The sequence below is a fragment of the Physeter macrocephalus genome, chromosome 10 (assembly GCF_002837175.3).
Source record: "Physeter macrocephalus isolate SW-GA chromosome 10, ASM283717v5, whole genome shotgun sequence".
In the NCBI taxonomy this organism is placed as follows: domain Eukaryota; kingdom Metazoa; phylum Chordata; class Mammalia; order Artiodactyla; family Physeteridae; genus Physeter; species Physeter macrocephalus.
The window spans coordinates 24,758,907-24,773,718 of NC_041223.1; the positions used below are offsets into that span (position 1 = coordinate 24,758,907).

Sequence of the window (14,812 nt, forward strand, 5' to 3'; positions counted from 1 at the left end):
CATCTCAGGCTCATGGCTCAGGATCTCCTTATGCAGATGGAATCAGGTACAGAGAGGATCCTCAGGCAGAGTTCTTCAAATAAAGCTCCTCGAGTGGGATTCCTCTTGATCTCAAGACCTATGAACTAAAGAGATGCATCAGCTGCCCCAAACACATCAAACATAAAATGGTGGGACAAGTATAGGATAGCCACTCTAGACACTCATTTACTATAAAAGTGTTAGAACAGGGGGCACATGGGAGTCAGTGATCCACAGCAGCTCTGATATACAGCTGGGCCCATGTGCCAACTCCTTGATTAAGCATCAATCCTACTTCTGCCTAAGAAGGTTTTTCCTTGGTTGTTCCCTCTCTCTGGGCTCTCAGTTTTTGTTTTTCATTTTTTTAATAGCATCACCATACTTTAAGATACCAAATTCTGTATTAGCTATTTGTTGCTGCATAATAAATCACTGCAAAACTTAGTGGCTTAAAACAACAATAGGCATTTATTATCTCTCACGGTTTCCTTAGATCATGAATTCCAGAGCAGCTTGATCGGGCGTTTCTAACTCAGAGGTACTCATAAGGTTGCGGTCTGAAGCGGGCTGGGGTTACAGGCACCTGAAAAGCCTGACCAGGACTAGAAGATCTATTTCTAAGGTGGCTCAATCACATGGCTGTCATGTTAATTCTTCTCCACGTGGACCTCTCCAGAGGACTGCTTGGGTGTCCTTGCAATACGGTGGCTGGCTTTCTCCAGCCTGAGTGATCTGAGAGAAAGCACGGTGGAAGCTGCAGTTTATTATATAAGTCTGTCTTGATAATCACAGATATCACTTCCACCATACGTAATTTGTCACACAGGCCAGCCCTCATCCACATGAAAAGGATTATAGAAAGGTATGAATACTGATGACCACTGGAAGCTGGCTACCACACATCCTTCCCCAAAAAAGAAAATTTAGTCTTTTCCCTAAACTGAGTTATAACTATACATTTATACTTTATTCAAAATAAACAGGCCTATTAACAAATAAAGTTTCTATATACAACCCCTAGGAATATCGTATCTGGAAAGGAACTTTTTGCCCATAACCATATTGAAGCAATTTGAAGAAAGATAGGCTGCAAGGTCATATGTCACGGATTAGGCTAGCCACTCAGCCAGGAGTCACAAGGCTGGCATCAACTCCATCAACTCAGGAATTCATCAGAGTCTGGGATCTGACCATTAGTCCTTAAGGCATAGAAATTAAATTTGCCATCCCATTAAGAAATAATTAAGGATAATTTAAGGGGTTGCTATAGATCAGCAGTGCCCAACATTTTTGGCACCAGGGACCAGTTCTGTGGAAGACAACTTTTCCACTGACTGGGGCGGGGGGCGGATGGTGGGAGGGCTCACTCAGTAATGCGAGCGATGGGGAGCGATGGGGAGCGGCAGACGAAGCTTCACTCGCTCGCCCGCCACTCACCTCCTGCTTGTTGCCCAGTTCCTAACAGGCCTCGGACTGGTAGCGGTCCGAGGCCCGGGGGTTGGGGACCCCTGCTATGGATTGAATATTTGTGTTTCCCCAAATTCGCATGTTGAAACCTAATTCCCAGTATGCTGGTGTTTGGAAGTGGGGCCCTTGGGAGATGATTGGGTCATGAGGGTAAAGCCCTTATAAATGGGATTAGTGCCTTGTAAAAGAGACCCCAGAAAGCTCGCTTGCCCCTTCCACCACGTGAAGACATAGACATCTGTCCACGAAGCAGAAAGCGGGCCCTCACAGACACCAAATCCATCAGCACCTTGATCATGGACTTCCCAGCCTCTAGAACCATGAGAAATAAATTTCTGTTGTTATAAGCTACCCAGTCTATGGTATTTTGTTATATCAGCCCAAACAGACTAAGACAAGGGTGGATTTACATTAACCAAGCTCCCAAAGGCTAATATGTAGAAAACCACAATGCCAGTTTGTTTATTTCAAATGACGCCCCAAACCATAACAGAATGTGTATGCTGACTATGGTCCACCCATACACATATTTACATGAGACATAAAAGTATTACTAGAAGAAATGTTATTATTGATTGAGTGTGGAATCATGCAGCAAGGGGATTTAGTTGGACTGTCCGTCATCGAGCCCTCAGAGGTACATGCCTTTATCTCCACTTCCAGGGACAGACCCACCACACTGGCAAGCAGCTCAATCCTAGGTACGGTTGTCCTGTGCGTGGATGAAGACCACTGGTGCTGGCCTCTGTCCCTCAACCTTTTCACTGTTTCTATGGCTGACCAACTGCCATTACTTTCCTTCTGTACATCGATAACCTTTCATCATATAACAGACAATTCTGCAGCCATTCAGGCACTAGAAGATGGAGGGATTCACATTTTTTCCACCCCAGCCTACCTGAGAGGAACGACACATTATCACCAATAACTGTGACTAAAGGATAGTGGTGAATCTAGGAGGGGGTGATTTAAAAGACAAGATGGGGCTTCCCTGGTGGCGCAGCGGTTGGGAGTCCGCCTGCCGATGCGGGGGACGCGGGTTCGTGCCCCGGTCCGGGAGGATCCCTCATGCCGCGGAGCGGCTGGGCCCGTGAGCCATGGCCGCTGGGCCTGCGCGTCTGGAGCCTGTGCTCCGCAACGGGAGAGGCCACAGCAGTGAGAGGCCCGCATACCGGAAAAATAAAATAAAATAAAATAAAATAAAAGACAAGATGATTCTATTATGGTTGTGGTCGGGAGATAAGCCCACTACTGCCACCATTTTAAGAATTACAATTGAAGGCAAATGTACATATTTCTAATGTAATTTATGAAATGTGTTTAGAAGTTCAACTGTCAGAATTATTTCCCTATGTTAAAATTTTAACAGGGTACCTCATTTTTGCCTCCAAATCTTGCCTACCTGCAAGAACATGGGAATTTTAGGCTTGAATTTGGAAATTTATTTTCTTCCATCGAACTGGATAACATAGCGGTTGAGTATGCTAGCTTTAGAGGCAGAAATCAGCCAGCTGACTCCATCTCAGGAGCTTCTGATTACCCTTTTCACTGACTGACTTACACACAACCACTCAGGGGTCTTTGTGAATTTGCTCCCATAACTCACCTATTTTGTGGTCTTGGGGACTACTTCATTTTCTGCTGCCCTTTCTTCTAGAGGATGGATAGACCAGCCACTATCCTTCCTCCAGTTTCTAACCAGAGCATAGAGCCATCTAATTCTCTGTGTTTTCTGGAATTTCCATTTATCACACTTGGCATTTCTTTTTTACTTCTCAACTGAAAGTCAAGCATAAGCTTTCCCTGACCTTATACATTTATAAGAGTTCTGGTATCTTTCAAACATTCAATTTAATTGGTGTTAAAATTGTGAAATTGCAGTAAATTTACATTAACACTTTCTTCTCTCCCTCTCTCTTTTTAAAAAAAAATTTTAATGTGTGATCTTTAAAATAAATGTGCATATTACTCTTACCAGTTGGTCTCTCCACCTTTCTAAAGACATTGATTATCCCCCCCTCAAGAATAATACTCTCTTATTTTGAATAACAATAAAAACAACAATGTACAATCATCTAACTTTGCTATGACAGTTATATAAGTTGACTCAATGTCCATTAACTGGAAACAAAATTTCAGACAACTAGGTGTTATTTCATTAGAAAATTCCCATTGTGGTTACTTATTTATATGTTTATTTTCATTCTTCCTAGAGTTAGGCGTATGTCAAGATACAGCTACAGAAATACTAAATTCTCTCCCTTGTTACCAGTACACAGTAAGGTGTTTAACGCAGGGAATTGCTCAGAGAGTATATCTGCATATTGTCACGTAGCATGACAAGATCATTCACCAGAGGATGTCAATACCATTTTAAGTCAATGTGTAGTGTTCACATTGAGTATCTGTCTAGCCATCATTCACACAATCGTGAAACCCTCCCAGGCACACATCAGCTGTATGTTCACGCCTCACCATTTCCCAAGCTGCTGAGATGGGCTCAGCACAGTCTAATTCAGAAGCACCTCACCGGTATCACGACCAGCAAGGTCAATTCTAGTTGTTCAAAACCAGATTTGATATAGGACTTGCTGTACACTGGCTCAGTGGCAATTTCTCAAGGCCGGAAAAAGAACTCCACAGCGCCACCAGTTGTCAAGAATGGTAGCACCTTTTATTTCAAATGACTCGTACAAAAAGTCCAGAAAGCAATAAAATGCTAGCATTCAGCCAGCCCATTTCAGAGATCTGTCGGCCCAGTCCTATGAGAAAGTCTTGTTTTTGGCAGTCTGAGGCTGAACTTTCATGACAGGCCTTGTCTAGAAACTGGATTTTACTTATTCTCGGTCTCATTCAAAAGTCCACTTTTCACAAATGAAGTCCAATGATGCTAGCACTCAGCCCCCTTTTGTTAATGCAAGATCTCCGCTCATGACCTTCCCTTCAACACCTCCACTCAATCTCTTTGGGATTTTTTATGGACTTTCCAGGGAGATCAGGAGCTCTTGAGCATTCAGGACAATTATACTGCCGTTTCCCTCAGAGACAACACTGCTAGCCCTGCTGATGGCAGCCCAGAGCCCTCAGGAGGCAAAGCTGGGTCCTAGGGAGAAGCTTTGAGTGTGTGTATGCGTGTGTGTGTGTGGTGTAGTATGAGTGGTGTGTGTGAAGTATATGGTGTATATGTGTGGTATGTACGTGTGATGCGTGTGGTGTGTGTGGTGTGGGGATGGTATGTGTGGTCTGTGTGGTGTGTGTGTGTGTGATGTGCAGTGTGTGTATGTATGTGTGGTGTCAGGGAATGCATGTGGCTCCCTGTTCTCAAGCCCCCTGGCTGCTTCACGTCTGCCCCTTGAACCTCTGTGAAATGGATGAAATTGCTACCACCCCTTTCTCTACTCAGGCTCCAGACCAGTTCCTCAGGTCCAGCTGGGGAGGAATGCAATGACATTCCCCTAAACCTGTAACTTCTCATTCCCTTGTCTCCCTCTCCAAGGGCCCTGCACTTCTCCCCACAACCAAATCCCAGTATTCCTAAGCCCCCAAACATACCCACGGATACAAGGAGGGCTGGGGAAGGGGATAACCCAATACCAGATAGATGCACCTGAGTCTCAGTTCCTAGGACTGTGTTACATCAATCTACCCATTACCAAAGCAATTTAATTCTTCAGTAAACAATCTTGTGCTCTTACCATGTGCTCAACCATGAGCCAGAACCTGAGGACATAATCATAAATAAGATGAGACGTGTCTATGGGCACTGAACTCGGCTTAAAGGGAGATACACACAAGGAAGAGGCATCTACAATCCTGGTCTCTAGACACTTGGCAGGAGGGGGCAGGGTCCTAATAGAGGACAAGGAGAGAGACATTAACCCTAACGGGGCCTTGCAGAGGCTTCCTGGGAAAGGGGACGTCCAGGTAATAGAAATCTGACTGACCAACAGAGATGTAGGAGAGGGCTTCAGGTAGAAGGCCTGGAACACTGAAATGTTAAGTGAATTTTAATAAGCCCAGAGAATAAACCAACAACTGGGCATTTAAAAAATGGGGAGAAAAACCAAACTAGGTCAATTTTCCTCAAAACATGGTCCAAGGACTACCTGAAAAAGAGTCACCCACTGTGATTGTTTTTGAAAAAATGCTTTTAGTTGCTCTCCAGATTTATTCTCTTTGAATCAGGGGCACAAGAATGTGCATTTTAAACACATTTTCTAGGTGGTCCTTCCCAGAGTAAAGTTTGAGAACCAGTGGACCAAATCAAGCTAGGCCGGGTAAGGCAATTTCTAGAGTTTGGATTTTTCCTGAAATAAATGTGAAGCCTTGTTACTCAATGCAGTGACAGAATTAAGATGCGTGTTTCTGATAGCTCACTATAGAAGCAATTTAGAGAATGGACAAGTTGAGCAATAGAGAGATATCTCTGCCCATTTTTAGCTGCAATCATTATGTTGAAGTTCAACATCTCAGCATATTTAAATATATGGATTACCAATTATACACCCAACTAAAATCCTATCCAGTCACATTCTCCATTTCTGTCAGCCTGCTTAAGGGTGGTCAACTGTCCCATTTGCTCAGAACTGAGGGATTTCCCAGGATGTGGGACTCCAGTGATTAAAAACAGAAAAGTCCAAGGAAAATTGGGACAAACTGGTCACCCTATAATGACAAAGAATAATCCCCATAATAATCCATCAGATCACTGAGAGTTCTCAATACAGTACTCTCCTTTTTAAAATTCTGAGATTAAAAGAATCTTTCTGAAAGAGAAAAAAAAGTATTAAAGAGAATAGAATTAAAACAATTGTTTGTAGTTGATAAAAAAAATAATCTCAAGCACACTGTTGCTTGAATGCAAATTTAAAACAGAAACAAAAATTCTGGCAGCACCTTTTAATCTGTAAGAACAGAGGCTCTTAAGCATGATGTTGCAATCAGTAGATGGGTGTGTTGCAAGGAAATTGTTTTTTTACTACTCATAATTAAAGGATTGAGTTTGTAAATGATTTACTCTTAAAAATACAGAAAATCAAGGTTAGCTCACTTGCATTCTGTTATACTTTCTTCAGCAGGAGAGAGAGTGGTGGAGTTATGGAGTACATGCCCAGAATAACAAACAGCTGAGTTGGCTCAGTGATTCACTTTGGACAGAGGAATATACATCCTCCATCATTTCTCTACAGAGGAAAAGAGATTGAGAAGCACCACTTGAGTGGTAACTTGATAACGCAGTTTGACATATTCAAACTTTAAAAAGGAAAAAAAGAAGAAGAAATAGAGGAAAAGTTTAAATACTTTTACTTTAAATGCCCAGTTGTTACACCAGGACCGTTTTTACCCAAATATTGGTACTACAGTTGATTTTAGATGGTACAAGGATAAAACATTTTAAATTGTAACACATTAGTACTTATTTTGCTACTAAGTAATGAAAAAGTATATAATTAGTATATCAAACCTGTCATTTCATGCATATTGTTGCCTAAGATGAGGTTAAGCATAAAAATAAGTCAATTAAAAAGGTATAATAGATAAGTGTATGGGTGGTAGACAGCAAAAATTTGTGAAAGTGGTAGTGGGATGACTCAAGTGTGGGAAATGTTATACTTGTCTAAGTCAAAGCAGAGAAAAATGCTACATCTTTATTTTATAAAGATGAAGAGCAACAAAAATTTCACATTTCAAAACTAAGTTCCTCCATTTGTTGAACACTAGAAACTTCAGCTCATATATTTCTACCACTTGAAGTTGTTAGGTCTGAGTTAATTTCTAAAACAACTGTCCAGTTTTAAAAAAATCAAATAAAGGAAAGCAAAATAACTAAACAATAGAAATTTATAATTACAATTTCAGCATCAATCCAATTACAGGGAATCTAATTTTCCAGCAACTGTGTGTCATGATCAAAATATAATAGCAGCTCATATTTTCAACTTGATTACCTAAGTGGATATCATCCACCTAAATAGGCAGAAAATAAAACCTTTTACGTCAAAGACAAAGAAAAACAGAAAATCATTAAAAAATAGAAGTGCTTTGTCTATTGTATATATAGCTCATCTCCCCCACAGATGTTAAGATACAAGAATTTGCTTGGACAATAAAACCCATGGCATTTGTTAACTATGATTTTAAATCATTCCTGATACTTCTCCAAGTATCTTAACAGTTTTTCCAAAACTCTACTGCAAAACTCTATAATGCAAAAAATAAGCTTTAAAATGCCTGCTGTCAGATTATATTTTCTCTCCTTTACAATCTATTTATCATGAGACCACATTTTCAGTTGAACTCTCTGCTTTATAATTTTATGGTTGAATAAGTACAGTTCTCCTGGATTTAAGCAAAATATATCAGACTGGACTTTTATGCTCCAAAATGTATTTTCTTAAGTTAACAGGATTTTTCTTCCTGCAGAAGGTACCATTTCTTAAAATAAAATAAAACAAAATAAAATAAAAACATAAGTCATTGAAATTCAACCTATCACAGGTTGGTTTTCTCCGTGGCCCCGTGTGCTATTGTTCAGTTACAGAAATGATGCTTTCAAGATCTATAGGAAGTCAGCAAACTATAGTTCTGAACCCCTTATTTATCAGTTTACTGCTAATAAAGTAAACTTCAATGTTCCTATGGGGTAAGAAAGCTCCTGATGTCAGATAATCACAGAGAAGGATCTGAAAGTATCCTTGAGGATCAGGTTTTATATACATACCTTCATCATAAATAAGGTCTCTAAGAAATATTCTTATCCATTAACTACAATAGTCTCTCTTTTTCTAGAATAGTATGACATAATAGTAAAAGATGCCAAGTGTTGAAAGTGCTGGTTTGAAATCCAGCTCTCTTTTCCTCATCTGTAGAATAAGGATTATAATAGTACCTGCCTCATAAGGTTATTGTGAGGATTAAAGAGTAAATGCATACAAAGAACTTAGAAAAGTGTCTACCACCCAGTCTATTCAGTAAATTAGCTTTTATCATAGGCACTAGCCCATCACTCACTACCCTTGTACAAGCTGCCAAGGACTTAACTGGAATCACTATTCTCAAAGACCCATTTCCTTGGAAACAGACTGGGGAAATACTAACAGGAGGTTTTATTTAAGGCAGCCAATGTGCACCCAATGTATGATGATTAGACTAGACTATCCTGGAGTCTTTCTCAACTTTGAAATTAAATTAATACAGGGTGCTATTAAAGGAGAGTGAACGGGCTTTCCTTTAATTTCCTACACCTGACCATTCTTGATCTCACATCCCCGGTATTGTGCTCCTTAGCAGGATAAAAGGATTACTTACCTTTTAAAAGTGGCAGGAGATACTCAGGAGGATCTCCAAAACCAGACTTAAGATTACAGAAACGAAGACCGCGCCCACGTCTTCCGCCGCCGCCGCCATGGGAATGGAAACATCTACCCCACGTGCCGGAAGCCAGCCCACGCCGACGGCATCACGCCACTCCGCGTCCTACCGCGCGGAGCACCGACGGGTGTTATCGCGAGACGAGCTCGCTGAAATAGCCGCAGCCAGTCAAGGAAACTTGGAGGTAAATTTTGAGTCACTGGACCTTGCAGAACTTGCTGAAAAGCAGCCAGGGTGGCGCAAGCTGTTTGGGCAGGAATCTGGGCCTTCAGCTGAAACGTATAGCGTGGCAACCCAGCTGTTAATTGGAGGTGTCACTGGATGGTGCACGGGTTTCATATTCCAGAAGGTTGGAAGGTTGGCTGCCACAGCTCTGGGAGGTGGATTTTTCCTGCTTCAGCTTGCAAACCATACTGGCTACATCAAAGTGGACGGGCAGCGGGTAGAGGAGGACATGAAGAAAGCCAAGGAACAGCTGAAGATCCGCAAGAGCAACCAGATACCTACGGAGGTCAAAAGCAAACTAGAGGAGGTGGTGTCGTTTGTGAAGAAGAATGTTCTAGTGACTGGTGGATTTTTCAGAGGCTTTCTGCTTGGTATGGCATCCTAAAGAGGATGACTTCACTTCCTTATTCCTGTTTTTTCCAGCCAGCAGCCTCTTCACTCCATCATAGGATAGCAAGTCTCTCCTCTTGGTCCTCTTCTCCCATGCCTTCTTCCCTGCCGTGGCATATCTGAATGGCTTCTGTAGGCATCTGTTGGTACAAGTGGATAAAGGCCCCACCATGACCTTGATGGCAACGGAAGAGACAGTAGACATTAACTCTTCTCCCACCACACTCCCCCCTTGACTGATCTCTAGGTCAGCAAGAATATTCCTTTCTCTTCTATGTCAGATATTTACCAGAACATGGTACAAGATGGCTCACCATGGAGCATGAGTGGATCCTCAAAGGTTGTCCCAAACTTGATTTGGAAAAGAAATAACAAGCATATAAGATACCTTACTATGTTCTGCATGGAAAGGAACTGAATACATTTGCCTTTAAGCATGAAAGATTTTGGTATCTTGGTGTCTACTTTCTTTTGTAGTAGATTTTAGGTTGCAGAATGAGAACTACTCCTACTGGCTCTAATTATCCTGACAAAATGGCAGCATGTGCACTGCAGTTGAAATATCTGAATACGGAATGAACTTGTTCTAAAGATACATATGCTGAGCTGAAGGTATTGTGTTTGGTGGGAAGGTCTTTAGGGAAACCAACCAATAGATACATTTAGGATGGTCAGACGTAGTGAATCATTTAGAGGCATTCAGGTATTATCTAGGGATGTTTTCCACCATACAGGATAATGCTTCTCATGATTGTTTCCAAAGGATTTATTTATGGTAAAATAAGTGACTTTAGGTGGAAGAGGGAGGAAGCTCTTGGATTTTTATTTAATAGAAAAGGTTTTAAGCTTTGAAATATGAAATATTCTTTACCTCTTGTCAAAACATCAGGGGTAGCCGTAGCTCCTCTGTGCCAATTCTACTATTTCTTTATCCAGTTAGTATGAAATATATAACATTTGAACCAGAGTTTTTAAATGGTGGCATTCCAAGCATTAAGAATTGAGAACAGTAGCAACAGCACATGTGAAATAAATTATTTTCATCATCAAAGGTAATCTGCTGTCTCAGGATGACCCCAACTCTTAGAATTTTTCTTTAAAATAAAAGTTTATAGATATACACATGCTTAGAAACTTAACACATTTTTCTGTAATGGCCTTCTGTTGTACCATCTAGAATATCCACTGCAGGAAGGCAAGGCTTGTATCTTCACCATTATATCCATGGAGCCCAGCACTTTATAGGTGCTCGGTATCTGTTGACTATATGAATAATGAGCTCCTAGAAAAGTATCTGGAAAAGGGACTGATCCACAGGATTTGTGAGACTTTATGAGTTCTGAAAATTCAAAAAACTTGGAATTACTTCTTACACTTGCAGGTGATCTCTTAGAAAATGTATGTTTTTAAGGCCTTCCTTTTAAAATGTTTGCCTTTTAACTTACCTTGTGAATGATGCATTGAATTTGGAAATTGTAGCTACTAGTGGATGTGTGGAATTTTTTAGAATTCATCCATTTGCATTTTTCTCCTTATTATGTTACGGTAGTATTTAAAGGCAACATTAAGTTGTTTTGCTTGTAATATGTATGAATTATATACAAATCATAATGGTTTAAAAAAAAAAAAAGACTGCGCCCATTTCTCAGGAACAAGCGGACCCACATTAGCCAAAATGTGAAAGCCAGGAGGACTAAAAGGATTGAAATACCAGAGAATTTATTAATATAATACCTGACATCAGTAAGCTGAAGGACGATGTGTGGAAAACTTAACAATCCTTGGTGAGTCGTTATTCTTTAGTAAATGGGGATAAAATATCTAATTTCAAAGATAACTGTGCAAGAGTGAATAAGCTACATCACTCCACATTTCTATCCTGAATTTAGAAGCCATATGGAGGTTTGTTATTTAAATAAAAACAGTATTTAAAAATAACATTTCAGGGCTTCTCTGGTGGCGCAGTGGTTGAGAGTCCGCCTAACGATGCAGGGGACACGGGTTCGTGCCCCAGTCCGGGAGGATTCCACATGCCTTGGAGCGGCTGGGCCCGTGAGCCACGGCCGCTGAGCCTGCGCGTCCGGAGCCTGTGCTCCGCAACGGGAGAGGCCACAGCAGTGAGAGGCCCGCGTACCGCAAAAAAAAAAAAAAAACATATATATACATATAACATTTCAGATATTACTAGACTTTTATTAAAGTATCATCAGTACAAAGTACAGATGTGCTATGAAGTGAATTGTTTCCACAAGTATCAATTTCCTCTATTTTTTAAAAATCTCTAGTCAAATATTACCATACTCCTCAGAATCTTCCAATTATAATAACAAGGATCTCCTAGAGTTTTCAACATAGGGTCCAAGATGGGTCTACTCTGTGCTGCGTTCTAAGGATAGCAGAAATATATTATAGCAAGTTCTCATGGCTTTTTGCCCATTTGTTGGCGTATAGAGTAAAGAAAGAAAATAACTCTTTTCACACTGGTGCCCTTGGAAATGAGGACCTTTGCTCCATAGAGCTTTCCTTAGTATGTGAAAAGTTAAAATAAACAAAATAAAGTGTTCTCATACTTTCTACATTGAAATAACAATAGAAATAAAAATAATTCTGTCCTGTTGGGGCATTTTCGAGTTTCCAGCCTTTGGTTCAGCTTAAAACATAATGTTGGTGCCGAGAGATTTCATGCTCCGGTGGAAGGGAGAGAATCAGAGCCCATCACTGGTTCTGGGTAATCTGGATAATCTTGGATGAGGTTTAAAGTATTCAATTGGATCTGGATTGGAATATAGGATTATGCAGCCAATATTTTGTTTAAAACCCACGTCTTTAAAATTAATTGTATAAATTCCCTTCTTATATTTCAGAAAAAAGTCCAGATCATGTAGCGTAAGTGCTCGCTAGCTACAAACTGAAGTTCTCATCACCACATTGTGTTGCCTGCCCTTCCCTCAGAAAATGAAGATGTTAAAGCTGCAATGATACTTGTAAATTACCCAGAGAAAACAGATAAAAACTGTGCTTTGTCCTCAAGTAGCTAAAAAATTCAAAACAAAGACTCACTTTCAACTGAAGTAGTAGGGCTAATTAGAGCCTAAAATAGGTTTGGCTTCAATTCTCTAGATAATCTACTGTGTGTTTATTTAGTCTGAAATTAGAAGCTTAAAAATGAATCAGCTTTCACGTAAAAGCTAAATGACTTTGAAAACCAACTTCCAGAAGTGTTAGACTTTAAAATGACCTCTTTGAGTGGCCTATGTGTAAATATATTTAATAAACATTGGTCTTATTTACTTTAGATTTGCACCTCAAAACTTAAAAATATTAATAAATTCAAAAGAAGCTTCCTAACCTGCCTATCACAAATTCACATTCTTGACAAATTACACACACACACACACACACACACACACACACACACACACACACATACTGTATGCCCCCATCTTTCTGCTTACCTTAGTCTCAGGGAAGTACTCACAGCGATCTTCACTGTGTAGGACTGTGAATCTCAATTTTGTCTGCACTTTACAATCACCTGGGGAACTAAAGCTCTGGTTACACTGAGCATCAATGAAATCAAAGTCTCTACAGTTGGGACCCAGGCAGCACGTTTGTAAAACTCCCCAGGTGAATCCAGTCTACAGCCAACATTGAGAACCACTCTTTCAGGAGTTAGTTTTTCTACAGAATGCCTGAAAACCACCAAAAGCACCCGATTTTTTTTTTTTTTGCATTTTATTTTATTTTATTTTATTTTTTAACATCTTTATTGGAGTATAACTGTTTTACAATAGTGTGTTAGTTTCTCCTTTACAAGAAAGTGAATCAGTTATACATATACCTATGTTCCCATATCTCTTCCCTCTTGCGTCTCCCTCCCTCCCACCCTCCCTATCCCACCCCTCTCGTGGTCACAAAAAGCACCCAATTTTTTTCTCCTCGTTCTCACTCAGTTTTTCCCCTTTGGTTGGTTTATCCTCTCATATGCTTAACTGAATTCCATCACTCTGAGTGTAAAAAAGTCAGGAAAGAAAATAGTCCTACATCATTTCAATTTTTTAATTCACTTATTCAATCAATAAATATTTTCTATATATCTTCTACATAAGACCAGGCTTTACAAGAACTTATTAAAGCAGAATTCTTTCCCTGAGGCACCTCACAGCATAATAGGGAAGATGGTCAGGAGCAAAATACATTCCAGTATTGGCTGATGAGTGCTGAAACTGAGGTACCGTGGGGACATAGAGAACTATTTTCCTTGTAGGCATCAGGGACCGCATTACAGAAAGACTGCATTTGAGTTGGTCAGGAAGGTGGAGCAGGTGGCCTGAGTAAACAGAGGGGGAAGTGGAGTGGCATTCCAGGCAGAGAGAAAATCTGCATAAAGGCATAGAAGCATGAACAAGTCCAGTGAGTCAGGAGCCTTAACTAGTTTGGTGTGGCTGGAGGGCAGTGTGTGTGTGTGTGTGTGTGTGTGTGAGGGAAATGTGTGTGTGTGTGTGTGTGTGTGTGAGAGAGAGAGAGAGAGTAGGGGTGGAAATTGTGGTATCTAAGGTTGGAGGAGAAGGCAGGAGAAAGTGCCCCATGCATCATAGATGAATTGAGCCTAGAATTAGCCCATGACGTTACTATGTAAATTTATTATGTGTTTTAAAAATTCCATTGACCTTTAGGAAACGGGATTACTGTTGAATATCTATCATCTTGATGAATATCTTGGAATACATGTTATTATTAAACCACGTGTTTGTGTATATGTGTGTATGAAATTAGAGCACTAGTGTGGAAAACAAAGACATAGCATACTTGACAATGAGAAATCAAGTAATTATTCTGATTTTAAATTTGCAATTGAATTAGAAGGTAGAAAGTGAGAAAGAAAATCAAGTCCTTTTAGACTTTGGATATTGGGTGACCTATGATTATTGTCTTCAGTCACAAATCACACACGGAGAAGACACAGCAGCACATTTGTAACATCTTCCTTAACATAAAGGATATGTGTGTATGGGTGGCTAAACTAGTTAAAGTTCCCTGTACTTCGATTTAGACTACGCTTATCATTTCCTCTTGTGTAAATCCTATCCCGCTCCAGTGCCTGGTCCTCCAGCACCTTCCTGAATCCCTGCCCCTTCACATGTCCCATATACAACCTCTCCCTGGACTCTACAAGTATCCATTTATCTGTATCTCTCTCTGCCTCTTATAAATGACAAATCCATGTGTTTGCTTCTTCCTTTAGAACAGGATCTGTACCTCCTTTTTAAAAATAGACATTTATTAAGTGCCTAGTACCATTCACATACATCATCTCATTTAACCCTTCCAACAGCCA

The 14,812-nt window shown here is 40.3% G+C and overlaps 1 protein-coding gene across 1 annotated transcript; it reads left to right on the forward strand.

Moving 5' to 3' along the window:
• Positions 1–8,899: 8,899 nt before the first annotated feature.
• On the forward strand, positions 8,900–9,538 carry LOC102980073 (FUN14 domain-containing protein 2-like). The gene has a single exon (XM_055087378.1). It carries the CDS (start codon positions 8,900–8,902, stop codon positions 9,467–9,469), a length of 570 nt encoding a protein of 189 aa, XP_054943353.1. The 3' UTR covers positions 9,470–9,538.
• The last annotated feature ends 5,274 nt before the right edge of the window (positions 9,539–14,812 follow it).